The 26,470-nt window shown below is 36.3% G+C and overlaps 1 protein-coding gene across 4 annotated transcripts in view; it reads left to right on the forward strand.

The window, feature by feature from the left end:
* Positions 1 to 26,470, forward strand: part of Chchd3 (coiled-coil-helix-coiled-coil-helix domain containing 3) — a 271,550-nt gene that overhangs the window by 41,459 nt on the left and 203,621 nt on the right. For all 4 annotated transcript variants that reach the window (XM_048786916.1, XM_048786915.1, XM_015493822.2 and 1 more), the window contains exon 3: positions 15,804 to 15,885. In XM_048786916.1, coding sequence (XP_048642873.1) covers positions 15,804 to 15,885 — 82 coding nt within the window. The remainder of the gene's footprint in view (positions 1 to 15,803; positions 15,886 to 26,470) is intronic.

Below are 26,470 nucleotides of genomic sequence, written 5' to 3' on the forward strand. Positions count from 1 at the left end.
AAGATATTTTAAATTTAATTTATTTTTATATTTTGGGTACCAGGGATTGAACTCAGGGGCACTCGTCCATTAGCCACATCCCCAATCCAAATTTTGTATTTTATTTAGAGACAGGATCTCACTGAGTTGCTTAGTGCCTCACTTTTGTTAAGGCTGGCTTTGAACTTGGGATCCTCCTGCCTCAACTTCCTAAGCTGCCACCTTTTTTATTTTTGAAGAGACAAAGTCTTGTTATGTTGCTCAGGCTGGTCCTGAACTCTTGGGGTTAAATGTTCCTTCTGAGTCCCAAGTAACTGGGACTACAGGCGCATGTCATCACCTGAGAAAGGTGTTTTTGAAAAACTTGGATTTCGTTTAATTATTTATGTATTGTTTAGAAATAAATTAAATAATGATGAAAGTAGGAGGTGTGTTTTTGGTAAAATAAATACAATCAAGTATACAGAGAGAAAGGAAAAGATCCATTTTCTCCCAGTACAAAGATAATCCTAATGTCTTGGCCTATATCATTCCAGGCTGTACATGTATGTGTAGGTACTTCTTTGTGATGGTTTCCTTGTGCTTCTTTCAGTGCTGGACATACACAAAAAGAAAACGAATCCAACAGTATGTTTAGCCCAGTGCGTAGTCCTTTTTACCTGTGAGAATTTTTTCATAGGACTAATATTCTTCAGAGCATGTTTCTTAATATTAGTGAGGTATTTCATCATGTAGATATGCCATGTTACTATTTTATGTTATCCTGGCTTTGGCTATTTAATTTACTTTCATGTTTTCATTGTTTTATATATAAAATATATAATAGCCAGCCTCATTATCTGGGTCTTTGTCTTTGCCACCAGTCTTCATGTTCCTAGGAGGAAGATTCAGTAGGCTTTTAAGCTGGTCATGAAAATGAATTTTTAGAAAATACTTTATGAACATCAATTTTACTTTACCCTTCTGTCTTCTTATCATTCATCATAATCTTTGACGTTAGCAGCATTCAAAGGTAATGAAAGAGACTCAAATTAATTTTTATTACTGTCAAATCAAATTCATTTACAATAAATATATGAACCATGGTGATCAGAAGCTAAAATACTAATGTAATTGAACCTAGACATCAAGCCAGGTCCTAACTCCTCATGAAAGATGCACCACAGATTTTTTTTTTGTTGTTATTATATAATCTTTTCTGGAAGTTTAAAAATTGCAGCGCCTAGCATATTGGCATTCTGAAGAATATATGGCTTAAAACAATCTCTTCCAAAATATAGTACTGGCTCACTGAAACGTTATACAATATCAGCAGGGACTTTTAAAATAAAACACTGGTGGTTCTTCAGTTGAATAGAGTTTCACTCTCTTAGTGTTATGATGTTCATCTTTGACCTTCAAATACCTCCTCAGTTCACTGCATTTCATCTTCAAGAGAAACCTAATTGGTAATTTCTAGATAAGAAATTAAGTCACAGAGGGAAGGGTCAGGAGAACATGGGTCTCTGTAAACCTTTTATTAAAATTGTTTTGCTATCCTTCTCATTGAGTTGTTTTTCTATACATTTAAGTTGAATCAAACATGACACGATTCTGTATTTTATTTGACAACCCTGTGGTCTATCCATGCCTCTGCAAACACGTACGTGCACAATGGCTGTGGCTGAACCTGAGCCTGTGATGTCTGGCATGTTACACCGTCCTCATGATTTCATAGCCACGTTTCACATGCTTATAAATCTACATTTGACCATTTCATCTTATCCTTTTAAAGATTTCTTATATTATACATATAAAAATATATTAAATGAATTATTAGATTAATTTCTTCTGATTAAATTCTCCATAAACTATATATCTGAGATAAAATACGTTAAAACCATTTTGAAGTGTTAAAACATGCAATTAAATCTTATTCATTTGGAGTAATTAAATTTATAATTTGTAACAGAATTAGAGAAGATTTATGTTCACTTACACTAATAGGATGGGAGGTGGGGCAAGGGGTGAGAGTAGGGGAGGGCTTGGTAAGAACATTCCCTGAGAGGAAATCTCAAATTACTTAGCATATTATTTGAGGAAATCATCGTGTATGTTGGAAGTTATTATTTATGGAGAATCAGTTGATATTCTAATTATTAGTTTCATTAAGTCAATTCCCCTAAGGACCTCTACCTGATAACACTTTTTTTTAAAGGACTGGATCCAATTGCTGAAGGTACTTGAAAAGAATTCTAAATGCATGTTTTTTAAGTGTCATATAGGTTTAGATTGTACTCTTCCTTGCTGCCTTTCTATCATTTCTTCTAGATAACTTCATATTATGGTATCCAAAAGCTAATGTTATTTTTGGTGTTTATAGAGAAATTATTACTTATTAAATCTTCATTTCCTTAATTTCAAAAAGGGATCTTGGTAAATTATTGTTAGTTAATTTAGGGTGAGTAACTTTAAATCCTTTTCTTATTTTCCATGAATATAAATAGAATGATGGGGTCTTATTGAACTCTTTGTTTTTGGTGTTAATTCGGATATTGTCACGTAAGAATCATGCAGTTTTAATTGGACAGATGTAGATCATTTTGATGGGAAGTAAGTCTGAAAGAAATCTGTGCTTGGGAGATTGGTCTCTTAGGAACCTGAAAATGTCTGCAAATGCTTAGTAATGCACACCTTTGCAGTTTCTGGGTGGATGGGGTTTGCTCTGTACCTCCCTGGTTTTTCTGTGCATGTGCTCTTGTGATATCATCACAGACACCTGGAGTCTTTCTTTAGGCTGCAGTTTGCATCTGAATTAGTAGTGGAGGCCTCACCTCCTCTTAATGTATCAGGAGAGACAGAGAGAGAGAGAGAGAGAGAGAGAGAGAGAGAGAGAGAGAAAGAAAGACAGAAAAGACAGTTTGATGATTAGCAGAGTAATTTTGGATCCCCCAAGGAAATTCAAAATGGTCTTTATAAGTGGACTGGGCAAATATGTTTTTTGGTGAGCATGGAGATGAGCACCTAAAGGCAAAAATTGTGTTGGGGAGGAGAGGTTAGTGTCATCTCTAAATTTTTATCTGTGTTTTTTTTTTTTAAAAAAAACAAACCTGTAATAATATTAGTGAATTATTTGTTGATTATCAGTGGCTATGAAAATAATAAATGATATAAATTCCCCTCCCTTTTTTTAGGGTGAATATTTTAGCTTAGCTAAATAGTACTCTGTGGTGGGGTAGTACAGCCCAACTTTGGAAATTACTGCATGCTTTAGGCACTTTGGAAATCTGTGGGGGAGGTGCTGGTACTTACAGATCCAGTCAGGCATCCAGATGCCCACAGTGTCTAGGGTAGTTCTGCACCTCAAAGGATTGTCCTGTGCCCTCAACTTCTGATTGTCCTGTCAGAAATTCGAGCAGTTACAAACCTATTTACCTGGCCTAGAACTTAGTTGATTTATATATAAGCCCAAAGTATGTTTTGTATGGTTTTAAAATATACTGAATTTTCTAGAAATGCAATTAACTCTGTAGCAGTAGCTACAGCTTTTGCATTTGTGGTGATTTACACAGAATCTCAATATTCAGGCTGTTTTGTTGCATCTTCTAGAGTAGTTATGGTTGAGCATTTACATAGTAAAATGCCATTATTTTATTATAAATCAGCTTCCTTTATTTCTTTTTAAATATAACACTTGGGGCATTATATTGATTAAAAATTTTGTTAGATTATTATCTGTTTCATTTCAGGACAGTAATTGTAAAATATTTGCTGTTTTAAAGCAGAACTGGGGGCTAGTTCTGAGGTAGAGTGCTTGCCCAGCATGTTGAGCCCTGGGTTTGTTCTTCAGCACTGCAAACAAAACAACAACAACAATCACAAGAGCAGAGCCCCAGCTGAGAAGGGTGAGAACCACTGGTCTTTTTTCACTGCTATTTTATGTGGTCCTTGGAATTCTACAGAATTGATACCCACCTTACAAAATGGAGTACGTTACAAAAATGAAGGGCTACTTAAGGAGAAATTCCACCTCTATATAACATTGGTATTAGGAGATTCTGTATCATTTTGAATATGATCATAAGGTTTTTTTTTTTTTTTTTTTTCCCCTGTGATCTCTGTGCATTCTAACTTTATGGTGGAGAATTTATTTTACTTTTAGAAAAAATGTTAAGTGTATCCTTGCATTTAAATAAAAGACAACACCATGCTTTGGTCTTAAAATCTTTGTGTGCAGCCTTGTATTTTAAAAGTGGTAAAATCAGCTGTGACCAGCTAAGTCACAAGAGCTTCCACAAAGCTTCGCAGAGAATTATTTTTGTTTTATTAGAGATTATAACTACTTATGATACATTGAAATGATGTTTTCTGAACATTAAGTGGAGATTTGTTACTTTAGATGAAGGAAAAAATAACAGAGCCATAGGTATTATAGTCTGACTTCAAAAGAGGCTGATCTAATTATCACAATGTGAATTAAATAAAAAACAAAGCCCAGGATATTGCACTATAGCTTAATGAAAAATATTATACCAATATGTATAATGCTGTCTCGGCATTTTAATATATTTGAGCTATCATAAATAAAATATGAATTAGGCATGGGTATAAAATCTGAATTGCTTTTAAAAAACTTCCCAGGAGAAGCCATTGTTCTGCAGTGGTTAGCCAGTATGTTAAATAGGTCCTTTTGGCATCTCACCCTTAAAGGGCTCTCTGTGTAGCCACTGACACCCCCAGGTCTGGGATCCTCCCAATATTTCCATTGTCCAACAGTGGTCCATATCTAGACATAGGGCTCACGTTTTCTTCCTTTTTAAAAAGGGTTGTTATTGAGTCACAAATTTTATTTTCATTCATAAGAATGAAAAGAAACTGTGGTACATATACACAGTGGAATATTATTCAGCATTAAAAGAGAAAAAAATCATGGCATTTGTAGGTTAATGGATGGAGTTTGAGAATTATGCTAAGGTAAGTAAGCCAATCCCAAAAAACCAAAGGCCGAATGTTTTCTCTGATATGAGGATGCTGATCCATATGGGGATGGTGGTGGGTGGAGGGAGCATGGGAGGAATGGAGGAACTTTAGATAGGACAAAGGGGAGGGAGGGGTGGGGAGGGGGCAGGGGAGTAGGAAAGACAGTGAAATAAAATGGACATCATTATTCCCAAGTACATGTATGAAGACATGAATGGTGTGACTCCACTTTGTGTACAACCAGAGACAGGAAAAATTGTGCTCTATATGTGTACTGTGAATTGAAATGCATTCTGCTGTCATATATAACAAATTAGAATAAATAAATAAAGAATGAAGTGTGGAGATTGGTTTAGTTGGATTTCCTAAGGCTGTAGAAAGTTAGGTGGATTAGAAGATAGATTTCATTTTCAGACTTTTGAGTCTTTAAGCTTTCCTTGCACGTTGATTGTATCTAAAGATAAATTGAAAGTCTTCTTTACAAAATAGTATCAGTCAGAGCTTAAAGAACTAAGTAGTATATTAGTTGAATTCAGGAATTTTATTAGTGTGTAATATATTTGAAGATTAAATATATATATATATATATATTTGATCATATACATATGACTAAAACACAGACTAGTTCATAACAATAGGAAGAGAGAAGATGATTTATGAATTAAGAATCAGAATGGTATTTGTGGTTCTATTTACCAAAACAAATTATTTAGGTAAGGGCATTAGTGTTGTGTGAAGCTTTTTTTTTTAGCATGTGAAATGGGCTTGTCTACTCTGTTTTAATGTTATGAAATATTCTTAAAAAAAAAAATGCTGTGAAACCTGTATTAAGATGGTCATTAGGAAAATGTACTAGAGAATAATATATAAAGATTAATTGCTTTAAGTTACTGTGTGTTAGCCTGCTCTTTATAAGTAATATATACATTATATTCCCTAAATTTCTTTGGAGAAATAATAACTAGCATCCATCTATATCTTATAATTTAGTGACAATTATTGATCATGACTGCTTTCAAACATGCACAGATTTCTACTATTTGTGAAAATCTTCTTTTATTTATAATTTTCACCCCTTCCTATCTCAGTTTTAAGACCTATAATTGCTGCCTTCCGCTACTCTCCTCCCACTGATGGCTGATGCTCACACAATCTGATTTCCACGCGCTCTGTGGAATGGCAGGTAATTGTAACCCATGTTGCCAGTTCTTCCTCCTGTGCCCAGGGTAGACACTAATTCCCCGAACCTAGAGTTGTCCTCAGAGTCCTTCTACACACAGCACCCCAGGCAGCTCCTGCCAACTGATCAGAATTGGCACCTGAGATAAAGTCTATTTAGCATTTCTTTTTTTTTTTTTTTTTGTGCATCCTACCTTCCTAATGCCATTAAAAGAATGGAGTCAGAATGGAGTNCCTTCTTCTCTCTCTACCCCCTCTACTGTAATGTCTTCTTTGATATAAGGAGAGTAACTAAGAACAGAGTAGGGATGAAGAGCATGAGAAGAAGATTAACATTAAACAGGGATGAGAGGTGGGAGGGAAAGGGAGAGAGAAGGGAAATTGCATGGAAATGGAAGGAGACCCTCAGGGTTATACAAAATTACATACAAGAGGAAGTGAGGGGAAAGGGGAAAATAATACAAGGGGGAGAAATCTATTTAGCATTTCTACATGTGTTACCTTGGTTCATTTCTTAACTATATTTCTTCTTTGTCCCTAATGATTTTTTTTTTTTTTTTTTAAACTCCCCTTCTTCATCTGATGAATTTTTAAGGCCTATTCCTCGGGCTTTTACGTTTTTTCCATTGCAGACTTTTTTTTTTTTTTTTTTCCTGGGCGAATTTACTGAGCTCAGATCTGTAACAGTCATTCCTAAATCAGCATTTCCAGCCAAGTCTCAAATCAAATCTGAGTTTTCAGGATCAAATATCTAATTGCCTACAATTCCATGTGGTGGTTCTACCATTACCTTCAATTGAACATGTCTGAAACTGAGCTCATTATCTTTCTTCCTCAAATAGCCTCTCATTCTTTACTTAATTGACCATCATGGGTATTAATTTTCTGGCATCTGGATGCACCTTTGACATCTTTCTCTTTCATCTCTTAGTCTCAGATGATCAGTTTTTCCCAGTGATCTGTCTTGTACCTTAGACTCCACCTTCATGGCCAGTCTCCTACTCCAGGTCCTCATCACCATTTGCCAGTGGCTCTCAAACTTCAGTGTGCAGCAAGATCACCTGGAGCACTTATTAACACACATTGTTGGGCCCCTTCCCCAGAGTTTTTGATTTGGCGGTTCTGTAACAAGTTCCCGGGAGGTGCTGCTGCTTTGAGGGGAGGGCGGGTTTACACTCAGATCACCACTCATTGCCTTGTGTTTTCCCTCCCTGGTCTGTCTGCAAACATGTACCACATTACATTTCCCATAACACCTTATTTTGCTACATTATTTTAGGTTTGTAACTGTCTGTGGTGCCCTGTTTCTTAAACATTTCTTTTTTAAATTCCTGCCTAGTTTCTGAAGCTCCCTACCATTTAGCACTATTTACCCTTCTGTATTTACTTCTTATAATCAAATTGTTTTCCTTTCCATCTGTTTAATTTAGGTCATCGCTCAAGTCCTAACTCTTTAACTATAGTTGACCTTGGTGACTTTCCTTGATACTAAACACAATTTAGTAACACAATTTTACTGATTCAGATACATTATTATATCCTTAATGGCAGGAACCATTTTATATGTCTTCATCTCTCATAAAGCCTAGTGTAGGATTACATCAGCAAGAATTTGCTACCTGGTGAATTGATTGCTTTCTCTAGTTTGGAGGAGGCTGTTTGATTTTGGGGGAAAAAGTTAAAAAGAAAAATAACTTCATATGGTAGATGAGAGAACAGAAAATGGAGCTTAAACATTCAGACTGCTACTCTGTGGCCAGTGGGGTATGTGACTGGTGAATGCCCAGCCCTCTCCTTCATGAGCAACATGCTGTTGGTAGTGGTGGCTTCAGATTCTTTGTACAGGAGGGTTAGAAGCAGAAATCTGGTGGTGGCAGCAGGGTTATTGGAGGCTGGGGAGCTGGGATTTGTCTGGAGGGTTCTTTTCTGAGTAGCAGTCAGTCTTTATATTTAGACAATATATTTTACAGTGTGTATATGTTTCTTCTAAATATTCCCTAAGCTGTCCCCAAAGTAGGTGACTTATTTTACTAATGACTGATGCTTGACTCCACAAATTAAACAATTAACAAGTTTTTGTTGAACACCTGCACATATTTACCTAGCAAAGCCTGCATTTGTTTTTCCTTTTCCTTTGTAAAGCCTAGAGGCTGGTTTTGGTAGTTTGATGGGTGGGTACCTGAGAGACAATTTCTGCAAATGAATAAATTGTCACTCCAAGCAAACAACTGACAATATATGTTTCCTGTGATAAACTGTAGTTTTCTTTTACCTTCTTCATTCCAGAGGCCTTTTTAGGGCCAGTGAAGGCTCAAGCCTGAATTCAATCCATCAGTCTCCTATTTAAAACAGAAGGGAAGGGATATTGGAAATTTGCTGGTTTGGACCCTGATTTTACATATGAGACAGTCTTGGCCTAAAGCAATGAAGTGTTTTGAACAAAATTACAAAAATGAATTGTGGCCCTGCCAAGAGCAGACCGAATCCCCTTCATTTCCATGTGATCCTTTCTGCATTTCTTGACTCCTTCAGATCGAACCTTTAACTGTTTTAATTAAATGGAAACAAGTTTTTGGTGTTTTTTTGTACTTCATTTGGGATTGGAGAGTTAATGCTGTTTAATTTATAGTTTTATCCCCAGTGAACAAAATATATCCATTTCTGAAACAAACAAAAAATTAAGCTATGCATCAAAAAGCAATATCCAGAGGTAATTATTATTTTTTAATTTAAATTATAGATCTTATTTTCCTAGAGGCTTTGTGAGATCTTGCAACTATTATTCAGGATATTAAGACATGAAATACTAGATAGATCTGATTCTCAATTCTGGTTTTACGAATTGTCTACTTAAAAACGTGAAAACTGTAGAATATGAGTTACGAGCTTGTCTCTGGCTGTACAGCTTCTGCAGCCCAGTATTGATGTTTGTTTTCACATAGAATGGAACATGGAGCTGGTTTCTATGAGTGCTTACTGTGAAGCAAACAATAAAATGGACATTATTTGCATATTATGCCATTCAAATTAGAAATTTACAAAGGTATATAAATCCTGATGGAGCAATAATACTACAAAATAAACCATTAACTTGATGCTGTTAATGTTTAGGTTGCCAAACTCTTTGTAACACTGTTCCTTCTGACACAATGTTGATGATTATGAATGTGCAGTTAAGAATTTTCATTTTACCATCTTCATTAACTTTAATGTGTAAGTAGCCACAGTTACCCTGCCAGGTATGACAGATGGCAGTTTTTTGAAGGCGGCCTTTAGGTACATTCTCCTTACAGGTTAGTGAAGGTAACTGTCAGCCGAATATACTTATATTCTATGTGTGTGTGTGTGTGTGTGTGTGTGTTTGAGAGAGAGAAAGAGAGAGAGAGAGAGAGAGAGAGAGAGAGAGAGAGAGAGAGAGAAAGAGAGAGAGAGAGAGAGAATCAGGTTTATTTGTTTGAAAATTAGATTGTGCCACAAATGGCAAACCATTTATTTCTCACCCCTGAGATTTATCCTTGTCATGTTTCGACTCTCCTCCCAATCAAACCCTATCTCTTTTAGAAGGTAAGGAGCAGGACAAGATTTATTCAGCACATGCAGTGTCATTTAGTTCTAATATACTGTGTATTGTATTTCATTGATTGCATGGGATGCTTTCATTAGTATTTGTTGACAACACATTTTCTTTTCCTATTAATGAATTTATTGAAATTATAGATTAATGGGAATTTCTATGGTGCTGAAAATTTAATTTGGATGTATCTTATGCTCTAAGCTTTGGCTCAACTATCTCAATCCTGCGAGAGTCAGAATCACTGTCTAAAAATCTGATATTATGAACCGGGCATTGTGGCACAGGCCTGTAATCCCAGTGGCTCTAGAGGCTGACATAGGAAAACCACGAGTTCAAAGCCAGCCTTAGCAAAAGCAGGGCGCTAAGCAATTCAGTGAGACTCTGTTTCTAAATAAAATGCAAAGTAAGGCTGGGGATCTGGCTCAGTGATCTAGGGCCCCTGAGTTCAATCCCTACTACCAAATAAATAAATAAAATATGATATTATGTAATCTCATATATTTATTTTCTTCTCATAGTAGATCTTTACCCTTTAGTGTTTGTAAGCTAGCACAGGAAATAAGAGGCTTTACATAATTTCAATGATATGTATTGGCACATAGTAAAACCAAAATGAGAAATGCAGTTAAGGAAAAATCCCAAAGAATCTGATATTGTTTTAAAGTAGGAAGCCTTAATTTTTATTAAGCAGTTTATAGAGATTGTTTAAGAAACACTGTAGTTAGGGAGGGAATTAATGTGAAGGGATTATCCAAAAAAAATGAAGGAAAGGAAAATCATACATGGGGTAAGTTGCAAAGGAAATTGGTTGGTCTGTCCCTTGAGGTCTGGGGAGTTCATGTAAGAAGTCTCAAATCATGGTTGATTTTCAGTCTTCCATTTTTCCCCCCATAGGTGATGAGGTTATAAAGTCCTTCCTTCTTTTGGAGTCATTTCTGTTCACCTTTCAGGGATCTGTCTTAAATGCATTATAGTGTCTGTTCCCACTTCCGCTCGTTAGTTTGCTAGAGAAAACAGAAATTTGGCTGCAAGTCATGTAAGAGAAGAGGTGTGCTGTATGTGTGCAACACTTTCTCTGAAGAATACAATATTCAGTTCCTAAGAATACTCAGAATCAAGCATAATTTAGAAATCTTTAAGTTTTTCATTTGGTCCTAACCCCAAATTTATAGCTTAGTAATTTGATTACTAAGAAAGTTAAAGATTCCTAGGCGATCAGTAAAGACAATTCTTTGGACTAGCAACAAAATTTGTTAGGAATCATCAGCTGCTTTTAATCATTCAAGTATTTATTATTTATAACAGTTTCACATAAAGGGTTTAGGGCCATACTTCCTATAAACAAGCAACTGTAGTGTTTTGTGGTCAGTGTCAAAACACCAGTGTTTGTGTTCATTAAGATACATTTGCTATTGAGAAAGAAATTAAAATGATTTCTGAGAAGATTTAAGAAGTGCAGGGTCAAGGATGAGAAGAAAACATTCTCTTGCCTTAACACATTTTAAGGGGAATGTATGTATGTAAAAGCCATGAAACCATACTTACTGAACTTGAAATCATTTTGCAAATTTCCAAATCTGATTTATATGGTTTGAACATTTTGCTTTTACTCTTTTTCTTATTCACAAACTTTGCCAGCTCCTAAAGATCTGCTTGGAGACTCACTGTGCTAATAGGCAAAGTTGGCCTTTCCTGCGCTTCCCTCAAAGTAGTCCATCCTGAAACACTGACCTTTTAGTTTAATAACAGTTTTATTTGAGAAAATGTTCAGATCCTAAGAGCTGAAGAGTGTTTTCAGAAAGGCCACTTTAAATACTGGTCTCCAAATGGTGTATCTTTTCCCCTTATGCACTTTGGATCTGACCTATCCAAAGAAATATATTTTTGCTTTCTGTATTCTATTGATTTAAAAACAAATAACATGAAGCTTAGATTTGCTAAAAACCCATTACCACCCTGGTTTATTTTCCCATCTGTGCTTTGATTTGCTATTTTAGATTTTAAGCTTTTTATCCTAGGTCATATTTTTCTTTTGTTATTATAAAATCTTGATTGTAGCTAAGGCAATTACATTTTTGAATTTGACCGTGGACTTGAGACCCAAAAGTTGTGAATTTTTTTCTTCTTTTCTGTAAGTAGTGAGGGCGTTAGAAAGATAGCTGTGCTTTGGTCCCTTTACATACCAGAAGTGATGTCAGCTAGCTGGTCACCTGAGCGTGTCTTCAGCAGCCCTGGAGTTTTGCCGTTCAGTTGCTGGACCTTTCTTGTCCCACTTCCCTCCCTGTCTCATAGCCTCATCTGTCTTCTCCTCACCCTACAGCAGGCGGTAGGGCTGATAACAGCTGGCAGAAGAGTGCAGGGAAGGAAACATCAACCTTCTAAGCTGAATTTCCATGTCCCCACACCACTGCCTCTGAAGGGCCTCGCCCATTTGGCTTCATGCCCATCTACTAATGGTGGCCTCATTGTTCTACCAGTTGATCACATCAGAGTACAAAGCTCACTGCTCATTTTGGATTTTCCTCCATAGGTAGCCCCTATGTAACAGGCATAATATGCACTATGAAGAGATGACATTGTGCTAAGTGAAATAGGTCAGATGCAGAAAAACAAATACTGCATGATCTTGCTTATACATGGACATAGAGAATAAATGGAGAACAGGACAGTGGTTGCCAGAGGCTGTGGATGGAGTGGGGAATAGGGATTAACTTGATATTATAAGGTAGGTTCTGGTGATATAGAACTTAAAGCAGAGTGACTTTATAATATTGTATCGTTTACTTGAAATTTGACAAGAAAGTGGATTTTAGGTGTCCTCACTCCATATACACACAGATGATGAATATGTGTAGTAGTTGATATGTTAGTTTGATTATAGTGATTATAGCATAATTTGTATTTATGTGAAATAATCAGTGTACATCTTGAATATATACAGTTTTTTGTCAATTATATCAATAGAGTTGGAAAGAAACTTTAAACAACAAAAAGATAATGTGAGACTTTCAGCTCATTTTCAAAGCTGATCTGTTGATTATACTTAAGAGTTGGTAGGCTGAAGTCTCACAGAAGCCTAGTTTTAATTGACAAATTAAATTTTGCTTGAGAATCTGGTTGAGTTTTGCTTGAGAAAACTTTTGGTGTTGTAATTGGAACTAATCTAGGAGAAGCAGCATGATTTTAGATAGGTAGGTCTACAGTGTGTTGATCCTAATTAGCATGCTTAACTTCGGAGTGTAGATTGATCGGGTAGGACTAATTAGGTTAATATTTATTTCAGTATTTTCTTCTTATGGAGTTACTGTCTGCGTACAACTTGAAAAGTTAGCATCACATTGTTTTGCTCATTTCTGAGAGGTAGATGGAAATGTGGCAGTCATCACCTTGCAGAGTGCATAGTCTAGAACTTCGTAGCCCACAGGTACACCTAACCTTGGGTGAGTACCCAAAAGTCAGGGAGTTGAATATATTTACCCAAAGTCTGGCTGGTAGAAAACCAAACTGTTTAGATTCTTTGGCAAGCTATCATGCTGGCAATTTCTCAGCAATTATTTGTATTGTTTTAAAACATTTAATTGTGGAAAAACTTAAGATTTTCCTGAATACTAACAGAATTTTCTGTCCAATTGTTTCTCTAGTTTTTGTGTGACCATTTCAAAGTAGAAACCTTAAGATTCTTCTGTTTGGATTTTGGCAAACTAAATGCTCACCACGTATTTAACCTTATGTGCCTAATTTCTTTTAGTTAGCATAATGTTTTTAAGGTTTATCCATGTCGTAGCATGTATTAGTACTTCATTTTCTTTTTATGGCCTATTAATATCATACTGTGAGAGCACCTTCCCGTATCCATTCATTAGCTGACGGGCATTTGATTGTCTCCACTTTGGGGATTCGTGAATAATACTGTTATCAATATTCCTGAACAAGTTGTTGTGTAGACATGTGGTTTCAATTCTCTTGAATATTTACTTTACCTGAGAGTGGAATCACGGGTTCTAAGGTTATTCCATTTTGCAGTTTTAGAAATGTCAAACTGTTTCCCAGCAGCTGTGCCATTTTATACTCCCGCCAGCTATGGATGAGGGTTCTAGTTTATCCATCCTCACTGAAAATTGTTATTGTGTATCATTTTGATGATAGAAGTTTTGAAATGGTATGTCATTGTGTGTGTGTGTGTGTGTGTGTGTGTGTGTGTATGCGTCTTAGAAAGGTTTTAAATTTAAAAAAAAATTTAAATATACTTTTTTTAGTTGTAGAGGAACACAATACCTTTATATTATTTATTTATTTGTATGTGGTGCTGGGGATCGAACTCAGAGCCTCGCACATGTAGGCCAGCGCTCTGCCACTGAGCCACAACCCCAGCCCTAGGAAGGGTTTAATTTTATTCAAGGTTTTTAAAGCGATGTCACTGAGGTTTTGATATGCCTGGTGAGAAATGCTATTGAGCAGCTTTTATGTGCTCATTGGCCATTCTTACATCTCTTCTTTTGGGAAATGCCTGTTTATGTCCTTTGCCCATTTTTAATTGGGGTGTCTTTTTATTGTTCAGGGGTAAGAATTCTTTATATATTGTACTGTGTATACTCTAGAACAGTTCTCTTGTCAGAAGACACTGTTCTGTGGGTTCTGCTTTCACCATTATCCTTTTATTCTTCTTCTTTTGTCTGAGGGCTTGAACCCAGGGGCACTTAACTGAGTCATATCCTCAGCCCTTTTTATTTGTTACTTTGAGACAGGGCCTCAGTACGTTGATTAGGGCCTCGATAAGTTGCTGAGGCTGGCCTCGAACTTGCCATCTCCTATCTCAGCTTCCTGAGCTGTTGGCATTACAGGCGTGCACCATCCTGACCCTCTTTATTTTCATCATCTTGATGGTGTTCCAGCAACACTATGTTTTGTTGTTTTGTGATAGTCCACCACTGAGAGAAAACATCCTTATTGCGTTCATATATATTTTTGCTACTATTCAAGGTTAGCCAAGTATTTAAGGATTGCACATATCCTATTAAGTTTTTGCATATGCTCTGAGGAAAGGCACATAGAATGTCTAGTTCATCAACTAATGTATTCAGAGAGAAGAGACAGTACTGTCTCGTTTTCCATCTAATAGGTCCAACCATTTGAAATAATGCTTGGTTTCTGTGTGTATTCCTAGATTCTCCTAAATGGTTCTGGTACTCTTTTGCTCATATTTTAGGCTGCAAGTTTCTAATGAAGAAGAGATACTATTTGCATATTTCTCAAGGCTCATGAAGAAATATGTAAAACTTGTCCATTTTATTTACCATCATAGTTGTAAGAATCTTTACAAAACATATCACATATCAAACATAGTCTTCTAATTGCAAAGGCCAGATGTTTCAAATCCAGTCACCAGGTATTTAGGAAGCTCCAGCTGTGTCCTCAGCAGGGTTCTGTGTCTCCCTCCAGTTGTTCGCTCTTGAATTCGAATGACATGTATTCCAGAAAACATGATTTCCAAATTTTTAAAAAATATTTTTTTTTAGTTATACATAGGCATAATATCTTTATTTTCTTTCTTTATTTTTACGTGGTGCTGAGACTCGAACCCAGTGCCTCACATGTGCGAGGTAAGCGCTCTGCCACTGAGCCACAACCCCAGCCCTGTTTCCAAATTTTCATAAATCACAAATGTCTTTTTTTATAAGTCATGAAAAAAGAATGTAAATACAATGATCTCCTCACTGTAGTAAATGACTTTCTTAAAAAAATTTAGTTATTGAAGTGAGAAGATTTCTTCTCTGAAGTCCATTACAGCTTGGCCTCCATTAACACACATTGTTAGACTTTAGTGGTAGGACATCATTTTAAAAAATGTGTACCTAGTGGATCAGTCCCCAGTGGGCAGTAAGCAGCTCTTGAGTTTATCATGCATTTTGGCAGGTGTGGAAATTTCTGGGTCACCAGGAGACTCTTGTTAAATTACTCTTGAAGTGTAGTGCTTGGGAAATTTCAAGGAGATACCGACCACCTGGCAGAACTTGTGCACTTAGATCCTTCTCATCTTGGTGTTCCTGAGGGTTTTCTTTCCTTTGTTTTTAGGAAGTCACTTATTTTATCTCCTGCTCTTTGTCGATTCTAGTTTCTGATGAAGAACTAAAAAGAAGGGTCGCTGAGGAGCTGGCATTGGAGCAAGCCAAGAAGGAGTCTGAAAGCCAGAAGCGGTGAGTCTCATGTTACTGCAGAGAGATGCTGGTGGACTGGCTGTCTGTATCATACATTTTTAGAGAAAAATGATTGTAAGAAGACACATCATTAGCTTATGACTGTACGTGAGAATGTGCTGCATGTTTGAATTTGGCTACTTTTGGTTTTGGATTGTGCTTATTAGTCCTATGTTACCTCTTTCCAAACTTAATTATAAATTATCATCGTATCTCTTGATAGTTCTTAGTTACATGAACAGTGAACCTTGTTTTCTCAATATATGAGAATAGTTTTTGAGGATTCCCCAGGAGTTTCTAAATCTATTAATGAATGTATTTAAAGATTGAAAATTAAATGACTACTATCCTGCTATTATGTATTCAAGTAAATAATATTGTAGCTAATGATGAATAGCGTATGTCATACATAGTACCCCATTAACAAAGAGCACCAATTAGTAATAGGCTCACTTAAAAAATTAAGATGTTGGGCTGGGGATGTGGCTCAAGCGGTAGGGCGCTCGCCTGGCATGCGTGCGGCCCGGGTTCGATCCTCAGCACCACATACAAACAAAGATGTTGTGTCCGCCAAAAACTAAAAAATAAATAAATATTAAAAATTCTCTCTCTCTCTTTAAAAAAAATTAAGATGTTATATAAATTTGTAATGTTGAAAATCAAAATTTTCTATAATTCCTTCCTGTGGTGATGAACTCTCACATTTTATTCATTTTATTACTCTAGATTTTTTTTCTATTACATGCTTCTATCTTATAGTTGAATTATTAATGGTATTATGAATAGTAACTAAAAAGAATTCTATAGTAATAAAAACGGCATGGTATTGGCATCAAAATAGACTTGTAGACCAATGGTACAGAATAGAGGACACAGAGAGAAACCTATATAAATATGGTTATGTCATACTAGAAAAGTTGACAAAAACATTCGCTGGAGAAAAGATAGCCTATTCAACAAATGGTGCTGGCAAAACTGGAAATCCATATATAGCAAAATGAAATTAAATCTCTATTTCTCATCCTGCACAAAAATCAACTCAAAGTGGATCAAAGACTTTGGCACTAGAACAGAGACCCTGTGCCTAAGAAAAAAAATAGGCCCAAATCTTCACCACGATGGCCTAGGATCTGACTTCCTTCATAAGACTCCTAAAGTACAAGAAGTAAAACCAAAAACCAACAAATGGGATGGATTCAAATTAAAAAGCTTCTTCTCAGCAAAGGAAACAATAAAGTGAGGAGAGAGCTTACAAATTGGGAGAAAATCTTTACCTCATGCACCTCCAATAAAGCATTAATCTCTAGGATATAGAAAGAACTCAAAAAACTTCATACCAAAAAACCAAATAACCCAATCAATAAATGGGCTAAGGAACTGAACAGACACTTCACAGAAGACGAAATAATTTGATCAACAAATATATGAAAAAGTGTTCAACATCTCTAGCAATTAGAGAAATGCAAATCAAAACTACTGTAAGATTTCATCTCATTCCTGTCAGAATGGCAATCATCAAGAATACTGGGAACAATAAATATTGACAAGGATGTGGGGGAAAAGGTACATTTATACATTGCTGGTGGGATTGCAAATTGGTGCAGTCAATATGGAAAGCAGTAGGCAGATTCCTCAGAAAACTTGGAATGGAACCACTATTTGACCCAGTTATCCCACTCCTTGGTTTATACTGAAAGGACTTAAAATCAGCATACTATAGCGACGAAGCCACATCAATATTTATAGCAGCTCAATTCACAATAGCTAGACCATGGAACCAACCTAGGTGTCCCTCAATAGATGAATGAATAAAGAAAATGTAGTATATATGTGCTCAATGGAATATTACTCAGCTTTAAAGAAGAGTGAAATTATGGCATTTGCAAGTAAATGGTTGGAATTGGAGAATATTATGCTAAACGAAATAAGCTAATCCCACAAAACCAAAGAGGGAATGTTTTCTCTAATATGCGGATGCTAATTCATAATAAGGTGGGGGACACTAGGGAAGAATAGAGTTAGCTTAGATTAGGTAGAAGGAAGGGACTGGAGGGGATGTGGGGAGAGGAAAGATAGTAGAATGAAACAGACATTATTACTGTTTGTATACATGTGACTACATGATCAATATGATTCTGCAACATGTATACTCAGAAAAATGAGAAATTACATCCTATCTATGTATGATATATCCAAGTATATAAATGCATTCTACTGTCATGTAGAACTAATTAAAACAAAAAAATTTAAAAAAATTAAAAAGAGAATGCTCATTAAAGTATTTTTGTAATAGTAGAAAATTTGAAGCAATGCAAATACCATCCTGTGGGGCTGGACGATGAGCTATGGTTCGTGCTTACAGTGGAATACTAGTCAGTCAAGTAGATCCTTATGTGCTGAATCAAAAAGACAGGGAAGAGCTACAAACTGAAAAAAAGCAGCGTGCAAAACATAACAGATTATTTTTCTTTCTTCTTATTTGGCAAAAAGTACTACTTTTTAAAGACTTAAAGGATATACTTATTCATAAAAATGTGTGAGTACATTTTAATCCAAATAGAGTCAAGTACTTCCCATCTGTGCTATTTCTGACATTTGCATATAGCACGGAGCATTATGTGGTCTTGTGAATGTATTTCTTCTGTGAGCACCAAACACATGCCTGCCTCTGAGTTGATGCTGGGTATGCATTTGTTTTGTTTTGAACTATGCAACTATTTTGTTTGTGAGAATTAATGTAAAGAATCTTTGAATTGGATTGTCGTTCTCACAGGCTATAAGACCTTCAACATTTAATATAACCTCTTTGGGCCTGAAATCTTTCATCCCCATGATGAGGGGTTTGAAAAACGTTCTCTAATATGTTTTCTCTCTTGACAAACGGCTAAGCATGCCCACAATTTGCACAAACATATGGAACAGAATGAGTTGTAGATTAAGACCACCATTTTGTCAGAAAGTAGAAAAAGCTTATGGCTTAAGGTTTAAAAAATCAAGATGTAATTAGCACTGCCAAAAGTGTCTGTGTATATTTCAGTAGATTCCCATGTAGCACTTTGTAATTATTTAATTGGGTTAGTTTGATGGAGTATATAATTAGATAGTGAAGTTTAAATATTAAAAAAATTTAAATCACTTTCATTAAGAAGCAAAGAAAATCAATAAGTTCTGATAGCATTTCTTGTCTTTGAATTTTTAGTATTTTTAATTGAATTTTATTTTAATAAGGATTTTTTTTTGGTTAGTCTCGGGGTTACACTGCTTAATTCTACAACACATAGGATGGTGTTTTTTTTTTTGTTGTTGTTGTTGTTCTGTTGTTTTTTTGTTTTGTCCCCCCCACTCCCCATATGCTGTAGGCTTTTTGTTACAATAACCCTCACTGTGATGTGTATGTGTTTTTCCCTCCCTCACTATTCAACTCCTGTTCACTCTGCCTAGGTCCATGAAAGGGAAAGGGCAGATGAGATGAATAAAAGGTGCCCGTGAGAGCCAATTTCATATCTCCTGTGGAATGGGGCTGGCAGCCTACCTGCAACCTGGACAAATGACTATTGATAAAGAATTTATTTTCTGTCACCTTTAAGGAGAACAGAGGGTGGTACAGCCTTTATATTATTTCTTCTTATTTTTTTAAAATGTTTTGTTTGAAGCTTCCTTCATGAAAACTTCCAGCTGTCAAATCTTGACAAAAAGCATGTGTTCATCTATAAGATAGTTCTTAGAAGAATCAATAGCTTTCTTTTTATTTTTTCCCTACCAAAGAAGAAACTTTAGAAAAAGCATTAAGAAAGTTTTCTGTTCAGTCTTTTAAATGCAACTTTTTGGAGTGACAGAGCATTTATACATTATTGTGTCTGTTGCTTAAATTTGAATAAAGCCTTGTAAGCAGTTTTAGAAGATGGTTCTCGTGCTGTAGTGCTGTCACGTATATATGCCCACATTTTGTCTTTTCACCTCAAATGCACAGAGAACTGTCGACTGTGTTCTCCAGCATGTAAGATCTAAACATAGGCACATACCCATGCCAGTCTCAGATAAACCTGTTTGAAAAGGACTTTTAATCATGGAACACTTTAATTTCATTTAAAACTAGAGATGAACACAAGGAATTGACATAACGCATCACACACGGTTTTAGTTTTACAACCTTGTTGCATGTACATCCCTACTCACTCTCCAAGGTGGTGAGTGTGAGAAGCAGTACAGTTTTAACAGGCTGGTGAGCTTTGTGGCAGGGAGATATCCTGAAATGTCTTCTATCAGGATAGCTTAAATAAGGACCTTGTTCCAGTTAGATTTCTTTGATGGAAAGACTGCAACTTAACTCTGGTTAACTTATGGAGCAAGGGAATTTTTAGAGGCATATTGGACAGTTCTAAAGAATCAAAAGGAAGACCAGAGAACCATTAGCTAGGGAAGAGTTGGATACTACTAAAACTACACAGTGGGAAGTAATTCCTCCAAAGGAGACCAGGAGGAGGGCTCCGTAACAAAGGGGAATGGAGGTGGGTGGCTGAATTTCATTGAACTGAAGATGCTATCGATTTTAAGATGTACCACTAAGAAAAAAATTGCTGCAAATTATAATGCAATAGTTTGTCTCCTAGAGTTTCTTTTTTGAAACATCTCGTTAAGACTTATTTTGGATTTTTAAAAACATATGTCCATTTGTGTATTCATGAAAAGGAAAGAGCAAGCAAAATAAATTGGCGAAGGTGGTGATTCTCAACTGGGGGAGATTTTGGTCTCCAGGGGACATTTTGACAATATTTGGAGGCATTTTTGACTGTCATATTTGTCAAACGTTATTGGCATCTAGTGGATGGAAGCCTGGGATGCTGTTAACCATCCTATAATTCACAGGACAGGCTCCCTGATCCCTCCCTGTACAACAAAAAAGAATGATCTGGCTTAAAATGTCAGTTGTGGCAATAGCAGGAAACCCAAGCTTCAATTATTCTTCAGACCTTGTTCACATTGGGTTTCATTCCTCTGAATCACTTTTGGACTCGGGGTGTCGATGTTCTTATTTTTCCACACAATATCATATTCTGTGCCATTAAAACCTTGGCGACACCATATTGCTTAAATGAGATTGCTCCACTGTTGTTCCTGGGATTTTTCCAAGCTGCTGACACCAGTTCTGCAAATTTTGATGCTTACATGCAAGCTCTGACAACTGCGTCAGGGCTGCCGCCTGGCAGACAACAATCATGAGTTGCTTTCAAGCGTGTGAAAACGTGCAAAAGATAGCAATCTAGAATTGGCGAAATATAATCTGTAGAAGTGCCAGGCCACAGCCCTTCAGATTAGGAGGACTTCTTGAGAGCCTTTCTTGCCTCATCTTCCACCTGGTACAGAAGCCCTTTTAGCATCTCTGACAGGTAGCACCACGCACATGCACATTTAGGTTCTGTTCAGAATCACTTAAAGCAAAGATATTTTAATTATGGCCTAAAATTTGTCCCAACTCTTTTTAGGCACCACTCGCTTAAAGTCTAATATGGATGTGGCATAGTCAGACTTACCCCAGAGTTTCTTACTAGAACCACAGTGACAGCACAGCTAATTATGAGAACTAAGACCATATGTCTGTTGTGTTCTCCTTCATTGTATTGTAGATTTATTCTTACTTATGGAAATCTTAAGTGATTTGCTTATGTAACAAAATCATGCCGACCAAATTGCCCATATATATATGGGTCCACCCACTAAAATTGTTAAGTCTAATTTTGGAATCATAGTTTTGCTTATTGTGTTAGTCAGCTTTTTATCACTGTGAGAAATACCTGAGGAAAATAAGGAAGGAAAGATTTATTTTGGCTCACAGTTTCAGAGGCTTCATTCTTGGCCCCCTGGCTCCATTGCTTTTAGACCTGTATTGAGGCAGAAACATCATGGCAGAGGGTGTGGCAGAGGAAAGCTGTTTATGTCATGGCAGCCAGGAAGGGGGGGTAGAGGACACAATATAGTCCCCAAAGGCATGTCTGCAAGGACCCACTTTCTTCAACCAGGTCCCACCTTCCAAAGACCTGACCACCTCCCATTCATCTGTCAATGGATATATCCACTGATGTGGTCAGAACCCTCACGATTCGATCACTTTCCCAAGCCCCAGCTCTGAATATTGGTGCATTGGGTTGAGCTATCAACACATGTATCTTTGGGGAACACTTCATATCCAAACCATAATACTTATTGGAATATCTAATGGACAGAATAATTGCTCTGCATACATGCCAGCCATTTGGTTTGCCGTGTTAGTCTATATTGTGTGTTTGCATTATAGCTGACCATAGTGTTGGACCTTCAGCAGGTCAAAATAGCAAGGGCATACTATGCTACACTTTGAGTGTAGACTTTCAAAATGTGATGTACTCTTCCCCTTTGTCTTGCGCCCAAAAGTCAGTCTCTGACAGCAAGAAAAATGTGCCTACTCATGACCTTTGACCTTTGAATTTCACCTGTTTAACTATAAAGGCATAAGAAAGTATTTCAGTTTTAGTGACCTTTCTTCGAGAAACGAGAAGAAAGGAAATAGCTGCTTGATGTTGTAACTGGCTGTCCATCAGCCAGGATTATTTGCTTGCTATTTTTAAATGGATATCAGTTGAGATTTTCCTTCACTTTTAATTATTTGGAAAATTACATTAGATTTGTGAGTCTTAAAATAATTGAGCTTATTAAGTGGTTTAATAAATCAGTCATAAATTTTATCAGCTATCTGGTTCAGAGTACAGCACGGCCCATTTAGTTTTCCATTGATAGCAGTATGGATGTCATCAAATAAGGACTTAAAATGTATTCATACTTTTTAGTTTCTCATAATAATGCTGCAATTCTTAGGGATTGTACCTTTAGCTTAAATCCATTCTGCTTAATAATTTATCTTGATTTCAATATTAGATATTTTCAGCCCTTGGAGGATAAGGCTAAGATGGGGATGAGGACAGAGTTTGCCAGTGACAAGGAGGGCTTTGTGAGTCAGTGTCATGTTTAAAATATTTAAGGTGAGAAAGCACATTTTTTTTGCATGGTGCTTTTACAGAGAGGTCAAAATAGTAAGGACATACTACTATGCTACACTTTGAGTATAGACTTTCAAAATATGGTGTACTCTTCCCCTTTGTCTTGCCTCCAAAAGTCAGTCTCTGACAGCAAGAAAAATGTGCCTCCTCATGACCTTTGAAAAATAGCTGTTCTACTGAATGAATCACTAGGACTGGAAAATCTTGACCTCAGACTTTTTTTCTAGTAAGTGCGATGCTATGGTTTGGATGTGGTTTGTTCCCAAAGGGTTCATGTGTTAGAGACTTGGTTTCCATTGTGGTAATGTTGAAGGTAATGGAACCTTCCAAAGCTGGAGTCTCGTGGGAAGTCCTGGGGGCACTGCTCTTACAGTAGCTGTTGTGGGACCCCTGAGTTTTTGCTAGAGCAAGTTGTCACAAGAGTGAGACAGATGCCTGCGTCATTCTCTGCCTTCCTGTCTGGCGATGTGATGTCTCTCTCTCTCTCATACATACTCTTGCTGTGATGCCATCTGCTGAAAATCTTTAGCAGAGCTGAGTTAATGCTGGTGCTGTGCCCTTGAATCTCCTGAACTATGAGCTAAATAAACCTTTTTCTTTATAAAGTTAGCCTACCTTAGGTGTTTTGTTTTAGTAATGAAAAATAGACTAATGCACACAATTTTATATTGTAGAAGTGTAGTCTATGTTCTACATTATGTTAAAATAAGAGGGCTGGGGATGTGGCTCAAGGGGTAGCACGCTTGCCTGGCATGCGTGCGGCCCGGGTTCGATCCTCAGCACCACATACAAACAAAGATGTTGTGTCCGCCGATAACTAAAAAAAATATAAATATTAAAATTCTCTCTCTCTCTCACTCTCTCTCTCTCCCCCCCCACCTCCCTCTCTCTTTAAAAATAAAAAAAGAAAAAAAAAATAAGAGCAGAAAAAAAAAATTAAATCATTCCTTTAAAATTAGGCACTAACCAAAGATTATAGATACCTGTCTTATAAATCTTATCTTTGTCTTAATTTGGTGTTGAACACTGTTTTCCTGTCGTAGACACAAATCATACAGTTGTTATAAAAATTACATAACTTTAACCTACATGTACTTTCTGGATATATAATAATTTAAGGAAAATACAACTTGAAGGGAACAAGTATCTTTGATAACTAATAAATATCAAGGCTCATTGTAAAAGCATAGTTTTGAAAAGACCTTAAGAAATCAATCACTACTGATTATGGATCATATGGCAACAGATTAAGGGCAGAAACTGATAATAAGAATCCAATAGACTCCATTAGGAGATAGATATGAAAGATATTTTTAATTTTTTAAAAATTTCATCTCATGACTTCTTTTGGAAATACATTTTTCATGTGAATGTGTAATGTAGTTTTACATGATGTAATGGATATTTTATTATAGGCTTTAAAGGAATTAAAATAATAAAAAAAGCAGTCACTACTGATACGAACACATAAATAAATTTTACTTCTAATTTAAAGATACTTGCAAGGAAGTGAATAACAAAAATTTGAGTTGTAACTCTTCATTGATGCACACCCAGTGTCCGAGTGTGGCCTGCACCACCCTGCTGTGATGAGGACGTTTGTCCTTCCAGTGTCTGTCTTCATGTAGGCAGTGGGCAACATTTCTTGGTATTAACTCCAAAAATTCTTCTGTAGGTTACCCTTAAGAAATCCCTCTGGTGTATGATAGCCCACTGTTTTATTTATTTCTATTTCTTTTTAACTCCATTTGATTCTCTGTTTTTCTTTGCCACGCTTTCCGCATTGCTGTTGTGTGGTACCCAAGCTTTTAAAAATTTCATTCTACTTTCAAGTAGTTAAAGACTTAGTCATTCTGAATGTAATAGGAAGATGACATCCCAGCCACTCAGTATTTTTCACTGGAAGATAATTGGAAGTGCTGTTTATGTACAAGGTTTTGGAATCCTGTGCCATCTGCTACTTTCATCTTTTTTCTTCAAGTGGCATTTCTCTATTTTTAATAGAGACAACTGCTTTTCTATAACCAACAATTATAGAAGGTTGGATTATCTAAGTCTGTGTTTTATTCATATCTTTTTAGTTCTTTTTCCAAATCCAATTTCTTTCCTATTGATGCTCTGCTGTTGTAGAATCCTGCTCTGAATCCTATTTGAGAAGCTATTTTTACATGGCAAGAATTTCCAACTTGGAAAACCAAAGTCAATCAAGCATGCCATAGAAATCTGTAACTTTTTTACTAGGTATAATAACACCAGTGATGTTCAACCACTTCTTGTTCAAATGTTTCTTTTGACAGTAATTATAGTGTTTTCTTTCATGAAGCATAGTGTTTGAAGCAATTTGTGCCCAAGTTGGTTTTTGCATTTGGAAGTCTTTAGGAATTGATTTCTCAGTGTTCTATCGTTGTAATAGTTCTTGTTGAAGTTTCTTCATTACCTGGAACAATTTAAGTTTTCTTTTTTTGGTCAAGAGAGGGAGTTGTAATGGATTTCATAAATTGTTTATTACTCCTTACATATTCCATTAATGTGTATTGTTGGTGACCGAGGTAGACAGAACCAGATCAGATCTGGATTGCCCCATGGTCTCATTTAGTCTGAGGTCATAGAATCCTGTTGTCTCTTGTCATTATGTAAACATTGATTCAAAGGAAATCCAACATGGAACCCCAAATAACATTGCTCTAAGAACCTGCTAATTATAGCCAAGACTGCGGACCTAGAGTTCTGTCAGCACTTTTGCCCTATTTTCTTTGAGAATCTATGTTTAAAGTTTAAGTTTTTTGCTGGTCTTGGAGGTGTTTGAAGCTTCCTTCAAGAAACCTTGAAACAGGATCATTTGGTCTCAGATTTGGGCATTTCATGGAAGAGGACTGGTACTCTAATCCAAATTGCATTTGTTGGGTAGACTTAATTCTTTTTCATTTTAGAAGTTGAGGGGGCAGTGGCCTGATGTTCATTTCCTAAAGTCTGAAAGTCTATTTATGGGCAGTAGTCCATATAGGCTGGACCGGGCCTGGCTGATCTCAGTCCTGGGCCTTCTGGTGGCCATCTGCTGGTCCTGCTGGTAATGCTGTGATAGGAAGAGTATAAAACATGTGAGGCCCTTTTATGGGGTTCACTCTGGAAATGCTGGAGAAATATAGTATTCCCCCTTTCTTCTCTGTTAACTTTAATAGCTTTGCCACTTGGGCTTTGAGTTGAAAAGTAGAGGCAACATAGTTGCAAATCAAATGTTAATTTTATCTTAGAGTTATAATTTTTGAACACTGGAATATTTTCCTGTTTAAGTATTAACCCTCTTTCGCCTTCTTTTCCTGGTTGGAGAAGACTGTTAAAAGAAGAGTAACTTATTTCTGTTAAACATTTTAGTGAGTGAATCCATATTCTCTTGCATCTCATTCTTATCTAGAAGCAGATATATTTTGTTTTTGTTAAAAATTTCCTCACAGTTTATAGATGGCATACACATTGAATATACACAGTGGAATCATATATTACCATATATCTGCTATGAAAACCATTTTAGAGTAGAGAACATATGCCCAGTGAAT

This window comes from Marmota marmota, unplaced genomic scaffold (genome assembly GCF_001458135.2).
Source record: "Marmota marmota marmota unplaced genomic scaffold, marMar, whole genome shotgun sequence".
In the NCBI taxonomy this organism is placed as follows: Eukaryota; Metazoa; Chordata; class Mammalia; order Rodentia; family Sciuridae; genus Marmota; species Marmota marmota.